This window comes from Martes martes, assembly GCF_963455335.1.
Source record: "Martes martes genome assembly, chromosome: 3".
Taxonomy (NCBI): domain Eukaryota; kingdom Metazoa; phylum Chordata; class Mammalia; order Carnivora; family Mustelidae; genus Martes; species Martes martes.
In genome coordinates, this window is record NC_137890.1 from 192,933,341 (window position 1) to 192,955,585 (window position 22,245).

At 43.8% G+C, this 22,245-nt stretch overlaps 1 protein-coding gene across 4 annotated transcripts in view; it reads right to left on the bottom strand.

Annotated features, from left to right (window-relative positions):
* Positions 1–987: 987 nt before the first annotated feature.
* The window catches only part of MFSD6 (major facilitator superfamily domain containing 6), a 69,627-nt gene continuing 48,369 nt past the window's right edge, over positions 988–22,245 (bottom strand). For 3 of the 4 annotated variants that reach the window (XM_080798490.1, XM_080798491.1, XM_080798492.1), the window contains exons 3-7: positions 19,828–19,925; positions 6,351–6,512; positions 5,370–5,468; positions 3,645–3,925; positions 988–1,721 (exon numbers count right to left, since the gene is read on the bottom strand). In XM_080798490.1, the coding sequence (XP_080654616.1) occupies positions 1,518–1,721; positions 3,645–3,925; positions 5,370–5,468; positions 6,351–6,512; positions 19,828–19,925 (844 nt within the window). In that variant the 3' untranslated portion in view covers positions 988–1,517. Of the gene's footprint in view, positions 1,722–3,644; positions 3,926–5,369; positions 5,469–6,350; positions 6,513–19,827; positions 19,926–19,998; positions 20,177–22,245 lie in introns of those variants that run through there. The other variant, XM_080798493.1, reaches the window with a different exon arrangement.

A 22,245-nucleotide genomic window follows, 5' to 3' on the forward strand; every position in this document is an offset into this window, starting at 1 on the left:
ATTTGCTTAATTCTATTTCTTTCTGTTATTTTATTTTTAAGCTGTGTTTTGTGGCAAAGCTAGACATCCAAATATAGAATTTCTTCTCCCAGTTGCAGTATTGGGCAGAAGTATGGTGTCACGGAGAAGCCCTCAGTTCACAACTCATCCTGTCTCATCAGGGTCAAGAGGTGAGGTGAGTCGCTCATTTTTAACTCTGTTCTGTCCTTTCCTCCTCTGCTCACTCAGTCATCACACATACCATTACTGACCTTCACTGGGCTAAAGCAGCCGCCCTCCCCCCTCCCCCGAGGCTTCCTCCCATCCTCAGCTTTCCCTGTGAGCCACCCCAGCCCCTGTTCTGACGTAGCTGTGATGTTCACAGGCGCACGCCTCTGCCTGATCTGTCCACGGTCTGACAGAGTCTTCATGGAAAAGAACGTACTGAGATCTGTTCCGTCAGTCATCGGACAGTACAGTTACTGATTCTCATCCTTCCCATTCCCGGCTTCCTATACACCACCTTTCCCCTCACCAAAAACAAAACAAAAACTTACCCATTGTGTAATTTTTAAAAATTGTATCCCTCTCCCAGGCACTTAAATCTTATACTGTTGTTTGTAAATAGTACTGCTTAATTAAAGAAACCCTTAGGAATTCAGTGATTTTTTTTAATTCCATCAGCTACTTAGAGCCCAAATCACTATAAAATTATTAAATAGTGATAGAGGCTATTTACAGTATCGATAATATTTAGTAAACCCTTGTCTGTCAAGCCACAGGATACTGAATTGGTTGGTTGATTTGAAATATTCCCTCCTCTGGTCTTAAAGCCCATTTAAAACAAAAGGCATGTTAAAGCTCAGCTTAGTTTGCAGTAGTCAGTACGGCTTTTGCTGCTCAAAGAATTGACTGTTTTCATTATATACCATATACATATAAAAATATATTTGCTAGAGATATGCCAAGTTTCTAATGAAACTTTTTCCTTTTTTTTTTTTTTTTTTTTAAACAAAAGCATATAAGCTAGTAACTTTTATCTGGCTACTTTTTTAAATAGGTCATGTCATTTTTGAAATAGTTCTCTTTAAGAGAATCAAAATTATATTTTATTTCTTCCCAGTGTGCATTAAGAACCAAATAATTAGAATAAATAATCAGAAGAGGGAAACTGTATCAGCATTCACCTTGAAACACTTCCTTCCCCTCCACTTAGTGTGACTGCTGCTTTCAACCCTTACTGCACTGGCAGAGAAGTCCTATAGTCCTGAACCTGACCAGCCAAGGAGCTGGACGTCTTCACCGAACTCCCATTCCCCTTCTGAGTCCCGTGGGATTATGGGAGTTTACCTGTTCCTGCCAGTATGTACTGTAGCGCCTGTGTGTGTGTGTGTTTCCATGTTGATGAGTTTAGGTATTTAGAAGCGTATACAATGCTATGCTTCTCGTGGTGAGGCATGTCTTAGGTTCGGGGAGCCTCTCCCTCTGTCCCGGCAGAGGAGCCCGGTTCCATGCAGGGTGTGAGATGAGTGGAGCCCTCAGTGTCCCCCAGCGGCAGGCTGAGCCTGCTGGTCCTCCCTCTTCTCCGCACGCTGGTCCACGCTGGGGTGAGTGGGGCCGCTCCGCGTCTGAGATGCTGCTGCTTGAGGGGATGGCTGGTTTCTAGATGGGTCAGAGTGAGTCTCACGTGGGACAGGCCGGACTCCACCAGCTAGAGAATTTTCCCGATTCTCACTGGTCCCCTGGAAAGAAAAAAAGAGAAGATGTTCTGTAGTCAGGGCTGCTTGCAAATAAATCCAACATTTTTTTTATGCCTTCAAGTCAGATATAAGAAACATGGGGAGATCGTCCCAAAGTAACTTCAGGGGACAAATAAGGGAGGAATAAAGATAGAATGTCTTACCTTTCATCTCCTTTCCTATGTGCAACTGCCAAAGCCGCATGAAAAACACAAACACTTTAAGCAGACGTAGCTTGTGCATAAAGGAACATCACTACCAAAATGCCTGGTATTACGAGGAAGACAGTTTACATCAGCACATATTTACTGAGCCTCCCCCGTGGTGACAAGTCGCTGAGCAAGCAGCGTGGAATTGAAACTCGGGCCATTTGCTGAGACCACAGAATTCAGGAGCTGGGAGCACCTGTCCGACGTAAGTGAGGCATTCTCCGCCCCAGAGACAAGACCAGCAGAAGGTGTCCCGAAATTCAGAATCCTGACGAATATTTGGGATTTAAAGCGTACACTACAAGTTAAACGAGACAGAAATCTGTGTAAAGAAGGCGATCGGAAGCAAGCACTCAGGTCAGCAGCTGTAAGTGATGTGAGTCGGCACATGCTCCAGCCCATCTCCCCCAGCAAGTCTGTAAGATGCCCCATCGCCACAGTCCGTGAACGTGTTTTTTAAAAACACATTTTCCTCTGAATCACTGTACATCACTTCAGATAGCTGACTGACAAAGAAAATGTTTTATTTCTGTGATTTATTCTGTGATGCATTCTAAAATGTAAAGAAATCTTAATATGACTTCTTACTTGTAAGAATAACTAAGCCATCCCAGCCAGTTTCTCATAATCCTAACATAACAGAGAGACAAATGTGATGATGCTATGTAGGCCCACCAGGCTTCGTGAAAAGGAGGATGAGTGCCCAGAGTAATGAAGGCACCGCCCTTCGCGCAGCAGATCTCATCCTTTCTTCTGCTTCACGTCCTCTATACGCTCTCCCACCCCAAGACTCTCCTCTCTGACTGAGCAGGACGTTCATGTGAGTTTATAATCTCGACAATGAGCAGGATCGTGCATGGACCAGGGTGCATTATGATGTGGCTGAACAATCAGATCTGGTTTACATTATGGAAATATTACATGTTAGGTTTACAAAGTCATGATAAATTTAATTAAGGTAGTTCAAATTTTCTAAAAGGGAAATTATCCAATTACTCTCTATTTTTGTCTTTCCTCTGTGTCCTCTGAAGCTACTCTAGATAGAGAGCTGACATGACTCATTAAGTAAAAGGATGTGATTAATGTAAACAGGGAAGCAGACTCATTACTTCAGCCGAACTATTCATAGAAGTCACACTTGATCGTTTCCAAAGGCGGAATATAGATTCAGTTAACAGTCACCCACACCGTTTGAACAACATGATCTGACTTACTCAGGAGGGACCACATCTCTAGGGACGAGGAAGAAAAATCAATTTTTCACGTGAGGCCACCAGCCAGACAACACTTCCCCAAGCTGAGGATTCCATCGGACTCCTACGGTGGCTCAGGGTACGAATTCATCAGATAGTTACTGAAGTCCTAGCATATATAATGTCCTCACTGTGATTTCAGAATTACAGAGAGTCACAAGTAATGGTCTCCCATGGCAAGACCCATATATCCTCACTGGAACTGTCAACACTGAAATTTTAAAGAAACGTACAATTTCTTATATTTATTTATTTTCCTTCTTTTAAGAAACATCTTCTCTGGGAAGCCTTCCTGAGCTCCCTAAGGCAGAATTTTCCGTCTGCAGAACCGTGTGTCCACGTCTGTAACCCCCTTGTCACAGACTACCGCAATGACTCGTCTGCCTGCCTGTCTCGCCCACCAGACTCCACAAACCTTGCTGAGTGAGCACCGCAGCTGAGCCCCCCTGGGGGAGCACCTTTACCTGCAAAGGCTGTATCTCAGGGGCACGGCTCGCTCTCATCAGCTGCACCATCTCTTTAATTTGGTAGAGCGCGTAGACAAAGGTCACCCAGGGAGAGGAGCTGACCCCCCAGGCCGGCTTGTTCACATCCTCCTGTTCTTCCTGGTGTTTGGTCTTCTTGGGCGGAAGTCTGGACTCCACGCGCGGCAGGACGTCCTCCGTCTGTTGCTGTACCAAGTCGATGGTTGCTATGGGAACAGGACTAGAGGGAACAGGAATCCTTTCTGCCAGCATTGTCTTGTCTGGAGAGAAAATCACGTTTAAATCATTTTTCAGAGTTTTCTACGCAAACATAAAAATAAATTAAAAAAAAATAAAAAAATAAAATAAAAAAAATAAATAAGCAAACATAAAACGCAAACAAAAATAAATAAAAAAAAAATAAAATAAAAAAAATTAAAATAAATAAATAAATAAATAAGCAGACAATCCCAGAAGCCCATTCTAGAGTACTTGGCGACATTAGTAACTCAATTGCTGTGTATCAGGGGCCTCTCGGTGCAAGTACTGAACAACAGATGTGATGTTGGATCTCTTTATAGGTATTAATAGACACTATTTGTTTATGGAATGTATTCCTCACTACTCTTAGATATAATCGAATCTGTGGCCATGGGTTATCGTGAATGTGGTCTTAAGCCCACTTATAGGACTGAGTGTTTAAAGATAAGCATCTAAACGGTAATAGCTATTTTCACTGGCCTTTTACTAAAGGCCTGGACTAACGCTGTATAATCCCTTTAGGATTTTTTTTTTTAAGTGAGAAAAATCAGCATTTGTCTTTCTTTCCATATAACCTGTTAGCATTAAAATCTGCCTCGGGTTTTGCGTAACAAGCTAGTTTTTCCCTAAGCAGAAGCACTTGAGGTGCCTGAGGCAAATTCTTCTTAAACAATAGGACTCCAGGGGCGCCTGGGTGTCTCAATCGGTTAAGTGTCTGCTTTTGATTCAGGTCATGATCCCAGGGTTCCCGTATCAGTCTCCGTCTCCAGCAGGGCATCTGCTTCTCCCTCTTCTCCTACCCCTTCCCTGCTCATGCGCATGCTCACTCACGCACTCTCAAATAAATAAATAAAATCTTTAAAAAGAAAAGAAGAAGAACAGGACACCAAAGATGAGCCTTGTTCTGGGATCCAAGATCTAAGCAAGAGTATTTCCATCACTGGTTGGTTTTCTTCATTAAAAAAAAAAAATTGATTCAACTTGTACATTATATTTGATACAACCTCCTTCCTATGTGACAATTTTAATGAGGGTCATGCCTGGTTAAGGGAAAACTTCAAATTTAAGTTTTAAGATACTGTTTTTCAAATGAATATAAAAGCTTAGCAATTAATACCACTCCCATCCCTAGGAGTAAAATTACTGTATCGGTCAAATGTATGTGATTTAAAGTTGACATTCCTTTAGAATGCCAGAGGAATTTAAAACCAGTTCTTCCACACTACCTTGTACTACAAAACAAAACAAACAAGAAAGTCCCGAGCTACTTAAAATGACCAGCATCCGTTTCAACACAGGAGATAGCTTCTCCCTCGCAGTGGTACACAGAAGTTCACTGATCCACACCCCTGAGAACATCTAGCCAGGCGGGTCTGTTAGCGCCTCTGGGTTTCTGAGGGCTCCGTGTAGAATTCTCCAGGGCTTCAGCCTTAGGACCCAGTAAGAGAGAATGGACAGGTTTACCTTCTTCCTCATCCGGCACTGCCAGCCACTGGATCAGGGCAAAAAGCAGGAGGATCACCAGGCAGGCCATGCCGATTCCTCGGAAGGTCGCGGCAGCCCCTGGGGAAACAGGCAGCGCACTCTCAGAGAACTCCAGGGACCGCAGAGCGCCCTCATCCCCAACTGACCAGGTGCCGGAGCCCAGGCCAGAGGCAGCAGAGCTTGGGACGAACCAGAGAAGATGACTAACCGTTGCCCTCATACAGTGGAACGACAGGTCTGGTAGGTGCCAGGAGCCCCAGATGCCGCTATTGGATTGGTCATTCATCAGATTTTAAAACTACACTTATAAAGGATTGTCTCTGGGTGCCTCTTACCATAAAACTCAGCGGTGCTCTACTTCATAAAGCCCATTCACCTGCTAAGCAGCCCTATTAATCAGCGGTCGGAACAGCAACGCTCTAATAATGCTAGAAACCCCGGCACCCTGGGCCGCCTTCCCCGGTGGCTGAGCGGCGCAGGTGCCTCGAGCAGGGCCGTCTCTTCTCCAGCCCGCCCCGGTGTGCCCGGCAGGGAGAGCGGACGGGACGGACTGTGCGGTCAGAGAGGCACTGACCTACCAAAGGCAGCAAGTCGCTAGGTTTTTCTGCGATAAGGAAGATGAATTTTCCCTCCCCCAGCATCATGATCAGCAGGTTTAGGGTACTTGGCTCCAACCCCAGAGCACAGGCGCTTACTCATCGTTGGCTCCTTTGAGGTTTCCGTGTAGCGCCCCATTAGTCTGTCATCGAAGCGGGCACGGGTACGGGCTGGCGCTGCCCGTCTTAAGGACTTGAGCACCCGGTTTCACGATGACGACTACCGCGAAAGTGAGTAAGATCGTCCGAATCCGGGAGTTTGGCCTCTGGCAATCTTAGTAATAATCCGAGCCTTTGCTGAGGTGCTGCTGAAGAAGCGTCAGTTTTCAACAAAGAAAGAGAAAAGGGGAAAAGCCATTCTTACCAAAGTAATTGACCAATACGCCTCCGATCATGGCTCCGCAGCCTCTCCCCAAGCCCAGGTGAAGGCCCTGCAGGATGCCCTGAGCAGACGTCCTCAGCTCGGGGGGCACGGCCGCGCTGAGGTAGGAGATGCAGGCTGCCCAGATGGCCGCGTGCGTCACCCCTGCGGAGGGACAAGAGAGGGAGGGTCTGATGAGCGCTCCGTAGGCCACTCTTTCTTTCGTCACACTCACACTTATTAAAGACGTAGACTTGATTTCTAGTAAAATATGCATAATGTAAAATTTACCAGCTTAACCATTTTTAAGTGCATAGTTCAGTAGCATTAGGTACATTCAAAGTCGTACGCAACCGTCCATCTCCAGAATTTTTTCTTTTCGTATCATCCCAAACTGAAACTCTGTAGCCATTAAACAATAGCTCTGTGCCTGCCCCGGCAGCCACCGTCCCACTTTCTGTTTCTGAGTCTGACTACTCTGGGCACCTCCCCTGAGTGCATCCTCTCCCAGTGGAACTGGTACCGGCCCTCTGTGTCTGGTTGATTCACTTAGCGGAGTTTATCCAAGTTGTAACCTGTTTCAGAATTTCCCTCCTTTTTAATATTCTCTTGCATGGAGAGAACACATTTTATCCATTCATCCGTTGCTGGACATTTTAGCCGTTCCCTCCTTTTGGCTCTTGTGAATGCTGCTGCTGCGAATGTGGGTGCTCGAACCTGCTCAAGCCTGCGCGGTCCGTGGTTCGGGGCGTACAGCCGGCAGTGGAATTACCAGGTCACAGGGTCATGCTGTGCTCAACACTTTGAGAAACCGCCTGCTGTCCACAAGCCTGGCACTGTTTTACGTTCCCTGAGAAACAAGAGTTAGTTCCAGTTTCTCCACTCCCCGCACTTGTCATTTTTCGTGTTCTTTTTTGTGACAGCATTCCTAACGGGCGCGAAGTGGTCATCTCACTGTGGTTTTGATTTCCATTCCCTAATGGCTAGTGGTGCTGAAAAACTTTTTCTATGTTTACTGGCTATTTGTGTATCTAATTGGGAGAAATATCTGTTTGAGTCCTTTGTCCATGTTTGAACTGGGTTGTTTGGGGGTTTTGCTGTTGAGTTCTAGTTCTTTATATATTTTGGGTTTTAACCCCTCACTGGACACCTATTATGACTTAAGATTATTTCCAATTTTTTCCATTATAATTAGTACCATGATTAACATTTCTAGAGATACAGCTTTTTATATATGTGAGATTTGGCTATAATTCTACAAATAAAGTTACTGATTCAAAGGATATAATGATTTTTATGCCTTTAATACATAGTTCCAATTTGTTTTCCGAAAGAGCATAGAGACCATTGACAGTGCCTCAATACCCATTTCCTTATATTGTCACCATTTGTTGGGAGGGAGGGAAGGATAAAGATAACAGATGAAAGATAATTTTGGTATAATAACTGTACATTGTCTGAACTTGAATCTTTATTACAGCACGGCTTTAAATGTAATGAAAAGATACTGCCACAGCAGGTTTTAGAGCTAGAAGGGGTTAAGAAATCATCTGGTTCTGCCTAGATTAAGTCATGAGCTTGATCCCTGAAAAATAATCTCATTTGGAGATAATAGCATCTCATTACCTCTGTTTTGAAACACTAAACAAAGATTAATATTCATTTAAGATTTAATATGACATTAGTTTGCTTCTGACCAAACTGGAATAATGGACTGGATTTGCCCTCCTTCTGAAACAGTCAAAAATTGGGACGCCTGGGTGGCTCAGTTGGTTGGACGACTGCCTTCGGCTCATGTCATGATCCCGGAGTCCCGGGATCGAGTCCCGCATCGGGCTCCCAGCTCCATGGGGAGTCTGCTTCTCCCTCTGACCTTCTCCTTGCTCATGCTCTCTCTCACTGTCTCTCTCTCAAATAAATAAATAAAATCTTAAAAAAAAAAATTGGACATAACAGTTCCCAAGACACTGGACGTCAAAACAAGGACAATGATCTCTGATTGATGGGAAACAAACGAGCAACCCTAGCTTACTGCCTGGTTAGAGTTTAAAAGCTGTAAGGCACAGAGCGGCAGCAACTGGGTTGAGGAGATGAAGCCCACAGTCTGGAGAGACCAGGACGGCGAGAGTTCCAGAGACGGCAGATACCACAGAGGGAGACCCCCGCTGTCTGCGTGTGCTTTCCCTCACGCACTCAGCAGAGGGCTGCTGCAAAAGCGTGGGTACACACGTGGGTACACGTGGGTACAGACTGTCCACAGCCGGGGAAAGAACCATCCAAAAGCATCACAGAAAACAGTACTCAGAACCCATACAGGGCCAGGAAGAGTACCTGTTTCCACCTAACTGGAAAACTCACGATTCCTGGGATTGGGAGAATACTCGAAAGGGCCTTGTGTTGGTATTATGAAAGAATGAGAATTAGTCCGAACACGGCTCTGGTCCCACTTAAGTAATCTTCACAAGCAAAACCCAAAAGGATCATACTATTTCCAAGTAATTTATCTGCATCCCAGTACAAATCTCAAGTATATTTATAGAAATACAAATATATCCAGCACCCGACAAAGTAAAATTCATGATGTCTAGCATACAGTTAAATTACCAGAGATGATCTTAAGTGGATCCAATAATGGAAAAAACACTTTTCATGGATACCTTAGGTTATATGCCCTATAGTTAAATGCTAAAAATAATTTTTATGAGGTTTGTGTGTTTCAGTAATCATTTCAACTAGGTTATTTTTTAACTAGAAAAATGGACTAGATGGTTAGAAATAGTATGCATATTTAATTTCCACAGAAGTCAAATAAAGTATTTGCTTTATCTGACTGTTTAAACAACCGAGGTACCTTAGGTAATGCCAGTTTTCTCAGAACTGAATGATTCCTGGGTAGGTTGTTTTTAAGACATTTATTTATTTGAGAGCGAGCAAGTGAGCAGGGAGAAAAGGAGAGGGAGAGAGAGTCCCACGCAGACTCCCCCTTGAGCGTGGAGCCTCATGTGTGCTGGGATTCCAGGACGCTGAGATCATGACCTGAGCAGAAATCCAGAGTTGGAAAGCTCAGCCAACTGAGCCACCCAGGTACCCTCTAGAGTCTTAATTATAAGTATTGACACAGTAGTAACAATGGAAATATTTTAAAATATTTCCCTTTATATTAAAAATGCTGCTGATAATTCCCTTTCTTTTCAGATACACATATTTCTTCATTAACAACACTAAGGAAAAAACTCAAATATTCTAAGAAATAAGATGAATGTATTCCAAATTGGATTTATGGGTAAAGTCCAACATGGATGTGGAAATCATTTCTTTTTTTTTTTTTTTAAAGATTTATTTATTTATTTATTTGACAGAGAGAGATCACAAGTAGGCAGAGAGGCAGGCAGAGAGAGAGAGGGGGAAGCAGGCGCCCTGCTGAGCAGAGAGCCCGATGCAGGACTCAATCCCAGGACCCTGGGATCATGACCTGAGCCGAAGGCAGAGGCTTATTAACCCACTGAGCCACCCAGGCGCCCCTGGAAATCATTTCTTAAAGACGAATCATCAAAGACCTGAAACCACATCAGATGACTATAAATTAACTTGAATAGTGAAGCCAAATCTATCGTCACGTCTGTGTGCGAGCGCTCCGTTGCTGGATTCACAAGTAGACAAAGATGGGCCTACGTATCTACGTAACCAAAACAATGACAAATACATTTTTGTTATAATTCCAGGTCAAATACAATTCTAGCAGTAAATACGGTTTCTTTCTTTCTTTTTCTTCAAAATTCTAAGGGTTTTCTAAAACATCAAGTCTTCTAAGATTAAGAAGGATCCATCTTCCAGAAGGATGACTTAAGTCAAGATTCTTTTTAAAGATTCTAAACTTCTTAGAATTTGGGGGCTAGTATTATGTGGCAGTTGTAAAAGATTCTCTGTAGTCAGATTTCTAGAGTTTCCCTACTGCTTTCTGGGACTAATTAGATAACTGGGAACTACATTCCTTAAAGCAACTCAGAGCATTAGCTGAAGGAAAATGCAGTGAAGCATCTGGCAAAAAACTGTCTTTGGTACCAAGAGCAAAAGAATGAAATTCACTCTGTCTGTATGCTCCAATATTTTCCAGGGCGGATGTAGAATTAAAAACCGGTTTCTCTGAGATACTTTATTTCAAAATATATAAATAAAAAGTCCATATCATTTCCTAGAAAAGAAACTAGCAAAACTGAAGTCTCCAAGATGGGATTGGCTTGGTAATATCACTTTTGTATATAAAACAATTGTGCAGTTGTGGTTCCTATTCTTAAATATTTAAACTTCTAATAATCATATTAGTTACCTGAAACTCTTGCCAGTGTTTTTACTACAGTTCTGGTCTTCTAACTTTAAAATAATAAAAAAGCAATCTAGAAACTAAAAACTCTCCATCGTTTTTCATATTTGTAAGGCAAGAAAGAAAGTCTTAATAATTTTGCTGCCCAAAACAACTTTCCTATAAGATTTGGACAGTAAAAGATAAAAGCTGAGAAAATAAAATGCTTCTGTCCACTTTATTTTTTATTAAGGAATGTGAAAAAGTAGTAGATGATTACTCTCTATCTGATGAAAAAAACAGACTTATTCAGTGGCATAGGTAAAAGTGTCTTCACACTTTTACCTTTAAAAAGCTACACCTTTTTAAACCTTTTAGTATGAAGTAACTAGGTTGGTGGCTCAGACAGTCTAAGAAAAACAGAAGCTAGTCCCGACAGAGAACAGTAACAAAGGTACAAAGGTACGGGAACTGACTCTCCTTGCAATATGTGTTAACCCCTCCTCGGCTCCTTGTCAGGAAACTATTAGTATTTGTGAATGGCAATTCAAACACCAACTCACATTAATAGGTGCCCAATGTGTATGTTTGAGTGCAATTCAACCTCCTACGTTACCTGACAACGACTGACTCTCAAAGACCAACCACCTTAGTCACAGAAATAGCCTCTCAGTCTTTCCTTACCTTTACTGGGGCCACTCAGGATCACCTACAAGGCCCAGCAGAAACAGAGATAGCTTCACAGTACCTACGACCAAGCCCTGAGCTGTCTGGGAATACACTACATATGAAGAACCAAGAACCAGGAGAAACGACGAATATTAAATTTTTTTCATTAATGGTATTATAGGAGTTTGCTGGGAGTTGGGCTGTTTTATATGCGTTATCTCATTTATTCCTCCCAGTAATAAGTATTATTTTTTTTCTAATTTTCCCAAAAAAGGAAACTAGGCACAGAGAGATTAAAGTGCCTTGTCCACAGTCACACAGACAACAGGGAAGGAGAACAGGATTTGAACCTTTTTCAAAGTTATTATAACATAACTATAGGAATCAACTTTACGAGGTTTTTCGATAATATCAAGCATGTCCAACAATCTGTCAATTAAAAAAAAAAAAACGTATATTCAGGGTGCCTCAGTTAGTTAAGCCTCCAATTCTTGATTTCGGCTCAGGTCACGATCTCAGGGTCATGAGATCAGGCCGCACACTGGGCTCTGCAATGAGTGTGGAGCCTGCTTGGGATTCCTTCTCTCCTCCCTCTGCTTCTCCCTGCTCCTGCTTTCTCTACAAAAAAAAGAACAAAGAAAAAAGCGTATTCTTACTACCTACTACTCCTCCTCTAAAGAGCTCACATCATACGTTTTTTATATGCCCCAAACAACTCTTGACCTTATAATCTTCAACACTGGTGTCTGATCCTGTAACACAAATTTCAAGACTATTCAGTCTGGGCCCAGAAGAATGTTCTGTTGCAATAAATGTATGCAGGGATGAGCAAGAAAAAAAAATCCTTTCTTCCCAAATGGGCAGCTGCTCTTTGTAATGTAAAATGCTGCTTGGCTTGAGGAAATCACGTCAGAACGGCTGGGAGGGGTAAGAACTGACAAGGTACTGGAGAACTAGGATATTTTGTTTTGTTTTTCTTTTTTTTTTTTTTAATTTTTTATTTATTTTCAGCGTAACAGTATTCATTGTTTTTTCACCACACCCAGTGCTCCATGCAATCTGTGCCCTCCCTAATACCCACCACCTGGTTCCCCACCCTCCCACCCCGCCCCTTCAAAACCCTCAGGTTGTTTTTCAGAGTCCATAGTCTCTCATGGTTCACCTCCCCTTCCAATTTCCCTCAACTCCCTTCTCCTCTCCATCTACCCTTGTCCTCTATATTATTTGTTATGCTCCACCAATAAGTGAAACCATATGATACTTGACTCTCTCTGTTTGACTTATTTCACTCAGCATAATCTCTTCCAGTCCTGTCCATGTTGCTACAAAAGTTGGGTATTCGTCCTTTCTGATGGAGGCATAATACTCCATAGTGTATATGGACCACATCTTCCTTATCCATTCATCCGTTGAAGGGCATCTTGGTTCTTTCCACAGTTTGGCGACCGTGGCCATTGCTGCTATAAACATTGGGGTACAGATGGCCCTTCTTTTCACTACATCTGTATCTTTGGGGTAAATACCCAGCAGTGCAATTGCAGGGTCATAGGGAAGATCTATTTTTAATTTCCTGAGGAATCTCCACACTGTTCTCCAAAGTGGCTGCACCAGTTTGCATTCCCACCAACAGTGTAAGAGGGTTCCCCTTTCTCCACATCCTCTCCAACACACGTTGTTTCCTGTCTTGCTAATTTTGGCCATTCTAACTGGTGTAAGGTGGTATCTCAATGTGGTTTTGATTTGAATCTCCCTGATGGCTAGTGATGATGAACATTTTTTCATGTGTCTGGTAGCCATTTGTATGTCTTCATTGGAGAAGTGTCTGTTCATATCTTCTGCCCATTTTTTAATATGATTATCTGTTTTGTGTGTGTTGAGTTTGAGGAGTTCTTTATAGATCCTGGATATCAACCTTTTATCTGTACTGTCATTTGCAAATATCTTCTCCCATTCCGTGGGTTGCCTCTTTGTTTTGATGACTGTTTCTTTCTTGCTCTGCCCCTGACTTATGCTCACGAAACAAAACATCAGTATCCCCACAGCACCGGCACGCTGAATCAGTTGGGACAAACCTTACACATTGGCGGACCAAAGCGTACATTTCAGTTACTTCGGGGTGCCTCTCGGATGCTAGGATTAAAAAAAGCTCTGAAAATCAATCTAGTGAAAAGAGACTGTTCTTTCTAAAAAGGAAAGCTCCACTGGGCTCACAATAACAGAGTCTGTATTGAGGTAATGACAGCTGTTGTAACAGACAAACCTTGGAATCTTAGTGGTTTCATGCATTAGATGTTATTTGTTTTCTGTTTTTCTGCTCAAATGAAGTCCAACGGGCAGGGGTCAAGAGCAGTAGCAGCTCTGCTCCATGCGGGGACCAGGCTGCGGAGACACCACGACCTCCAACACCCAGTCGCCCTGGGTACCCGTATGCAGCTTTCAGAGTGGGGAGGACAGGACGGCACAGGGAAGATTTTACGGTCTGGGGTTAGAGTGACACCCATCATTTCTGCTCACCTCCCGCTAAGAAGAATTAGCCAAATGGTCATAAGTAACTGCAAGGGAGGCTGGGAAGCAGAGTCAAGCTATGTGTCCGTGAAGAACAAGAAACATCAGGTAAACAGCAAGTGTCTCTGCAAGTCTGGGCCACCAACAGCAACGGACCTTCCGCAAACAGCAGAGAACACGCCACAGAACCGCGGACCCCGCAGCCACGCGGCTTTAAGGGGCGTGCGACCATCAGTGCGAAAATCCGAAGCTCCCTTATCCACCAACGTAGAGCCCCTCAAGAATCCCCTTCGTGAGTTCACTCAGCAGGACTCACTGCGCAGCCAGACCGTGTGCCAGGACCCCTGCTCTGCTTTGAGGAAGAGAAAAGGCACAGCATCTTCTTAAACCACCTCGGAGTTTACAGTCTGGTGCGTGAAAAGGGCCGGGATTTATCTGAGAGAGAGACTGAGCTCCTTGAGAACAAACATCCCCAGGGCCTTGACACAGCCGAGCAAAACAATGTTGAAACTAAGCAGCCGGTGGTCTGCGCTTGGGGTGTGAGGAAGAAAGCATTTGGAGAGAAAAGGTGCCCTGGAAAAGGCTGGAGAAGAGTTCCAGATCCCACATACGAGGCAAAATGAACAGAGGAAACGAAGCTTCTGTAAATTCCTAAACTTCACTTTACAAGTTAATAAAGTGAGTCGCTTTTTTTTTTTTTTTTAAGGTGTGTAACTGATACGATGTTTTACAGGCCCTTGTGAATTTTACATGCTGGCCCCATGCCCTCGGCATGCCTTAGAAGAAGTTTGAGGAGGCTGCCACCCAAACTGTGTTTAGTACCAAGACTGGCCAACGATGTATGCTCCGGGCTCAGTATCTCCCCGTATCAATTCTCATGTGAGAACTGCTGTCATATCAAAGACAGTAAAACTTTCACTTCCCAAAGATAACTCTGAGAACAGTGTGCATGACTAGTCATTTACGGCCAGCTTTTAATGCATAACTGCAATTTAATCTTGTAGAGTAGAATCTTAATTTTAAATTATATTGCCCTTGGTCCTGATTTTTATTTATAATTTTTTATTTTACTTTCATTGTTATAATATCTGACATTTATTGAAGGCTCACTATGTGCCAGCTAATATGCTGAACACTTTGCACGGATTAGGCTATTTAATACTGTTATCAGCCTATTCTATAGCCTCACAATCTAAGTCTTAGAGGGACTAAGTATCTTGCCCCAAAACACTTAGATTAATGACAGGGGAGCTGGAATGCAAGACAGTCTAATTCAGGCGTAAGAACTTAATAGTTTGTAGATTAGTGCATATTTTAGTAAGTTGTCATATAATTTATAGAATGGGGTAGGAACATAAATGATTAAAAACACACGTTTTCTAAATGGGCAGTGTTTTAAAAACTGATGTTTTATAAATGTGCAGTGGAGAAAGGGTGATACCCTAGAGAAAAAGTTTATTGTATTGAAGATTTAGCTTTTAAATCTAGTTTTCAAATTTTCTTTACATATTTATAAATTTTTGAGATAGAACTTTCTGTATTACTCAAGAGCTCTAAAAATTAGAAAATATAGTTACAGTGCATTTTGCAGAAGACTCTGAAATCAAAGAGTATATCTTCCTCTGTGCATGTTTCTTTGGAGATTTCAAACAGCCTAAGCATGTTCGTGTTTGTTGCATTTAAGAGTTAAAACCGAGGAAGTAAAACGCGTGTTTGTGGAATAACCGGGCAGCCGTTCAGTGCTGCGGCCCGGGAATCACAACAGTTGAGGAAACAACAGCTACGCATGACGTGCGGTCCCCAGAACAGGACTCTTGAGGCAGACATTCAAAGTGAATTTTAAACGAACAAACTAATGCCGATTTCGAAGAAACGGTTGTGTAAGAGGTTATGTAACTGTAAACAAGCCAAGGGCGTGCGGAAGAATAAGGCTGCTCTACTGTAATTCGTGACCGTTCGGATGAGAACGGGACTCGGACGGCACCAGGGACTTCTACACGCGGGTGAATCGAGGGAAATGCGGACCCAGAGCATCCGTCCCCCCTGCGGGCTGCTTGTGTTTCAAGGGTTAAGCCCGACCCGTCCGGGACTCCACTGTCAGGTGAGCACTGCACAGTGATCCTTTCATACTTGTCTCTGTGGCCTTCCAGAACCCCAGGGGAAGGAAAACACGGTCCTCACTTGCTGAAAAGGCTAAATAAAAAGGGAATTTTCGTAAATACCCATTCAAGCTCTCCTACGGGTGACACTAAAAAACCGTCTTCCACGAAAATCTTCCCGCGGCTCCCTCTGATGGAGCGTCCTGCAGGGAAGGACGCGACACAGACTCGTCTTCACCCTTCCGGGCTCAAACGAGCCCGTCGAGCACCCGAAAAGGATCTCGGCAGTCACAGCCGCCGGGGCTGGCCCTCATCTCCCGCATGCATTTAGCAGCAACAACAGTTTTGATCACGTTCCTCTGGACGTCTGTAAGGTTGACAGCCGCGACCTGCCCAGGAAGGAGCACTGGCCATCCGGGTCTGACTTGTCATCTACACAGTGACACAGACACGCCCCATCACAGTCCCCAGCGCGGAACGGCTCCTCGTACAACAGCAACAGAGAAAATGCCTCGGGTCTTTGCAAATGAGCTCTTGAGAAGTAAACACAAGCACACCCCGTTCCACGCCACCAGCAACGCGTTCGCGACTTAGACTCCCTGTGTCTTTTTTAAACAAACTGCAGGAGGCGGGTCTCGGGCTTCGCTCTTCGGCGCTGCCCGTGGCCCGCAGAACCCGTGTTTGCCGCGGGCGGTGCCCGGGCCGCCCGAAGGACGAGCTCACCACGATGCCGGCCGCGACGGGCGAGAGAGACCACACGTGGGAAAGAAGCTTCCTCGGGATTCCCAGGAGCCTCCGGTCGTCTCGCCTCCATCCCCACGTGGACACCTGCAGAGCCTCCTTGCTAGGGGCCTAGAGAGGAGGACATTTACTTCATCCCCACCTCATTTGCCCATTATTAGCAACGTGGCCTAAGGGGACCGATGCTGAGACGCTGCTCAGGCGCTCCAAGGAAGGAAGGAGAACACGGAGTCCTTCCTCCCAGAAGAGGAAGGGATGGGCAGGGAGGCGGGGGGTAAAGTGCATCCCTTGTGCCCTCCCCTTCAGGAGCCCACTAGGTGACACTAGTTCTCCTGGTGTTTGGGGGAAGGGAGGGGGTGACAGGATGAAGAGACAGACCTCACCTCGCCTCTATTTTTTTAAGAAGACCATCTGCGGTGGCGCTGGTTGGGAATCGAAGAGTGGACGCGCTGAGTGTTCCGTGTCAAGATCGTCAATGAAAAGAGCCAAAGGCCCCCTTCCCAGCCACCGCCCCACGGAGACCAGGTCTTCGGTGATCCTCAGCTAATAATTCCAGTCCGGGAATTAAGGAGCAGCTATATCATGACACTGGGACTGTCCTATAATTAAACCAGTGTTCTGTCATCTTGGTCCCTTGCCTTTACCCTATCCTAAGTAGAACTGCCTTAAACACAAAGACTTTACAGTCATGTGGGCAGTATCTGTAAAGGTAGAAGAATCTAGATCGGCAAAACAACCCTCTTCGGTCATAGGTGTATCTCTGGAATGAGGATTTATTCCACTATTTTCGGGGCGGGGGGGTGGGTAATGGGTCTAACAAAGGCAAAGGGTTTTGATTTCGTTGCATAGCCCAAACATACTAAGCACTCACTTTTGCCAGGGAATGAGACTGTCTCCTCCAGTCTCAGACACAAAGAGCTCTCAGAAGTGGCCACAGAGTCCTCTGGGAGATAAGGAGACTCTGTGTATTTGCAGATACTCCTTTTTACTTGTTTCAGATCAGTAACTAGATCTCTGCTGGCACAGGGGAAATGAAGCGAAGCAGAGAGGTACAAATCACAGCCTGCGGCGGGAGGCAGGATGCCCGTCTGTACTTCGGACCCGGCTAGCTCCCCAGAAGCTGGGCTAATGCCCCCGAGGCACCCAGAAATACTGAAGCGGATGCCACGGCATACCCTTTGTTTCCCCCGAAGTGGCCACTCTGCTTTCCGCTTCTTAGCTCTGGCGCGTGGCTCTGTGGCCGTCTCCCGACGCCACAGTGGATTCCTGTGCTCCCTTCAAAATCCAGCTCATGTGACTTCCCGGGGGGAATCTTTCAAGAATGTCTCCATCATTCCATGCCCTGCTCGTCCCAAGGAGCGTCTTCTCTGTGAGCGGGCACATTTCTCTGGCTCCTTCTCACACACTGCAGTAGTTCCGTGTTCACACATCCAGCTTCCACAACAGATGGTAGGGCCTTGGGGCCCAAGTTAACATATTATTTCTTATTATATCTTATTACATTTATGACATTCCCGCCATACTACCTGATTCTTGTAGCTATTTAACCGATCTTTGATAAACTAACAGGAAAAAAGTGTTTTGATTCATAATAGCATTTTTTTCTCTTATAAAATTCCTTTGTTGTTCCTTTAAGCATTTCATTTAAAAAGCTTCTCTTTTGCTCTCTTTTCTTGAGTCACTTATGTCCTTTTCCATCTAACTAATATTAAATTAAAAGGAGAAAAAATATATATGCACATACTATTACAGTATCTTTTCTGTGGGCACCAGTTAGTGAGTTTGTTTTTTAATCTAGAGTCTGCACACTGCGGGACACCAACAAGTAAAGTGGTTAATTAAGTAAGGGGGGTCCCGCCTCGTGAAACCAGAGCTGGGAAATCCTGAGAACTGCGCTGCATTGACCTCGATGCTGCACAATCCTTTCCTACAGTCCACAGTTAGTGCTTTGTTATTCTTAAGTGACACAATGCTGAGATGTGCTCTACCTCAAGACTCTTCCAGAGTTCTAATTATTATAAACAATAATTTATTATAAGACAAATTTCCATTTTCTGTTTTAAACAAAATCTCCTTTCACCGTTTATACCATTGGATCAGGCCTGAGAATAGCATCTTTAGAATATGCATATATTTTAATTTTATAATTATCATGTGAATAAAAATTATACCTCCTTTCAATAAGGATAATTTTTTTTAATTGCCACAATGGGATTTGATGAATACGCTTGCATTTTGTACCTTTTGTTCAGATGTACAATAATGAGTCCTCTCAGATACCATGACGAGAAATTATGTAGATGGTGCTGTATTTGTTTCCTCAGGTTTAGGGGAGAATGAGAATGGCAACCTATAAAGCTAATGAAATTGTATATAATCACAGACTACTCAGGAGAATTAATGATTTGAAGCCTAAGCTGTCCCAGAAGGCCTCGACTCTGATAATCTTGGCCTAAACTTTTATTGTAATCATCACGCCAACCACCAAGTGGTTCAACCAAGCAGTTAACAAGGGTCTAAAGTATATAGATTAAAGGAGCTAATATGGCAATGAGCTTTGGATAGAAATCCCAGCTTTTACTGCTCCTAAGCCCATGGTAAGAGCCTCCTAGAAAATTTTTTTTTCACTGTTATCTGTTGAAGGGAAGCAGTCCAGTGAAGCAAAGAGAACTCTGGTCAGGACATCTGAGCAAAGATTTAAAAGGTTCATGGGAAAATAACAGTTTGAATATGAACTTTTAGTTGTAAATCACTAAATGTGATCAAAGAAGCTGAAGAATCAAAATAATTATGACAACCTGTTTGCAGCATGTACAGTTAACCCAGAAACACCAAAACACCAAAGTCTTTAAAAGATCAGTCTTTTATACTTTAAACCACCTTCGGATGTAGAGGCTTAACTGTACCGGAGTTCATTCGAGTTCCTCCTTCTTTGTTTAATCACAAGGGCGTAGACAACCCAGCTTTGTTTGGCTGCACAAACAGCACACTCAGAGTCGCCGAAGAACCAACCCCCTGATGTCACCTCTTCCTGAACCCTTCGGAACCCTACAGAACAGCAGGTCTGCCCTGCCTTTCAGACTCAGATGCTCACGGCCACTGAAGGTTTACATAGTCCTAGCTCAGTCACGGAGAAAAATAATTCTAATTCCAGCTGTTAGCTTACCTTGAAGAACTTCCATGGGGAGGACAGTCCAGGCATTCTCCAGGTAGGAAATGTAAATATAGCGCGCCGTGTTGCAGGCCAGGCCAATGTAAAGAACCCTTGAACACAAACAAGCAAAGGTAAGTGAGTCGAGACCCTGTACGAGACATAAAACACACCAACATTACGTACGTTTCCCGCCCGCATCTTCCGTCAGCCACCAGTGCTCGGACTTGGAGGTTGGGAAGCTAAAGGACAACTAAATTTAACCACGGCCTCTAAGGAGAAGAAAACCGCTCCCAACATATCTGCCCTCAGTCTTTGCAAAACACTCCTTAATGTAAAAGCGAACATCACCCTTCCTGAAACTGAATTAGCAGCACAGCCAGTGCTTTTTTAAGATAGTCCGGGCACGCGGCCATCTCTAATGACTTTACTGGCTTCCTTCCAGATGGCCGTAGGGTAAACATGCCGGGAGCTGTAGCTACTTCACGATGATGGGGGAAGGGCAGGACACAAACGAGAACGTGAACATGAACGTGGTCCCACATGCAATACCCAAGACACCAAGGAGTTTTTTTTATAAGGAGACTCTCAAGGTCATCAAAAACTATCATCCAATGATGAATAATAAACGATCTGGAAATCCAATACTTTCTTCCTATCAGTTCAACGGATACATCTTCATTATTTAAAAATAAATCCATGATATCATATGCTGACCGAACTAATGAATATATGTCAACATCGCTTCCTCCCTCACAAACACTACCACCAAAATTACGAGAGAAAAAAAAAGGCCTTCAGTGATGCCTCCAAGCACAGGGTTATGGTCTCCCCCATTCTGAACCAAGTGAGCTGGCTTGGAAGCAAATGGTGGCTGTGTCTTTGCATAAAACGCAACCTGATGGTGGGGATTTCTGTTTCTAGTTTGTTTTCCATTTTCTGTTACTCTTCCTAACCTTAACGCTTTTCTTTTTTTCTAAGTTCAAGTGGATGAAAACTTGAAGGTAAAAGAAATAAGCCAACAGGACAGTCAGTGGTATTTTCCTCATCTTGCTCAACTACGTTTTTGCATTAAAATTATTCCAGCAAACACGGTTCTCTTTGAACAACCTTGAATCAGGGAAAGGAAAGCTTCGAGACATCCAGCTGGTATCATCTGCAAATATGGAACAGAAGGATGGGAGAAAGACAAAAAAGGGTTGAGGGGCAGAGATGGGAGAGGAAATGGATATTAAAAGGGATTTAGGGGAACTTCAGTATTGAAAAGGTCTGGATTATCATATTCTGTGGACATTATGTTCTTTGTACTGGTATGTTTTAAGGAAAAAAGTATATATTTCAAAGTGCTCAACATCACTCGGCATCAGGGAAATACAAGTCAAAACCACAATGAGACACCACCTCACACCAGTCAGAATGGCTAAAATTAACAAGTCAGGAAATGACAGATGCTGGCGAGGATGCAGACAAAGGGGAACCCTCCTACATGGTTGGTGGGAATGAAAGCTGGTGTAACCACCCTGGAAAACAGCATGAAGGTTCCTCAAAAAGTTGAAAATAGAGCTACCCTACGACCCAGCAATCGCACTACTGGGTATTTACCCTAAAGATACAAACGTAGTGATCCGAAGGGACACGTGCACCCGAATGTTTATAGCAGCAATGTCCACAATAGCCAAACTATGGAAAGAACCTAGATGTCCATCAACAGATGAATGGATAAAGAAGATGTGGTATATATACACAATGGAATACTATGCAGCCATCAAGAGAAATGAAATCTTGCCATTTGCAATGACGTGGATGGAACTAGAGGGTATTGTGCTTAGTGAAATAAGTCAATCAGAGAAAGACAATTATCATATGATCTCCCTGATATGAGGAAGTGGAGATGCAACATGGGGGGTTTGGGGAGTAGGAAAGGAATAAATGAAACAAGATGGGATCGGGAGGGAGACAAACCATAAGAGACTCTTAATCTCACAAAACAAACTGAGGGTTGCTGGGGGGAGGGGGGTCGGGAGAGGGTGTTGGGGTTATGGACACTGGAGAGGGTATGTGCTAAGGTGAGTGCTGTCAAGTGTGTAAACCTGGCGATTCACAGACCTGAACCCCTGGGGCTAGTAATACATTATATGTTTATTAAAAAAATTTAAAAAATTATTTAAAAAAAAAAGTATTTCAACCCTGTTTGGTAAAAGACTTCCTGAACAAACTAGCTTGGATCCACCAGGTGGTAGAAAACAACAGCAACACAACAAGCCCACAGGACATTAAAGGGCAAAACACACACACAAACATACAAGTCACCCAGACCGATGTCTTCTTTTTCAGTTCTAATCTAGCTCTGTTGATGATCTTGACATAGCCTAACTCAGGGGTCAGTAAACATTTCCTATGAAGGCCAGACCACGCCATAAGCAGCTGAGGGTG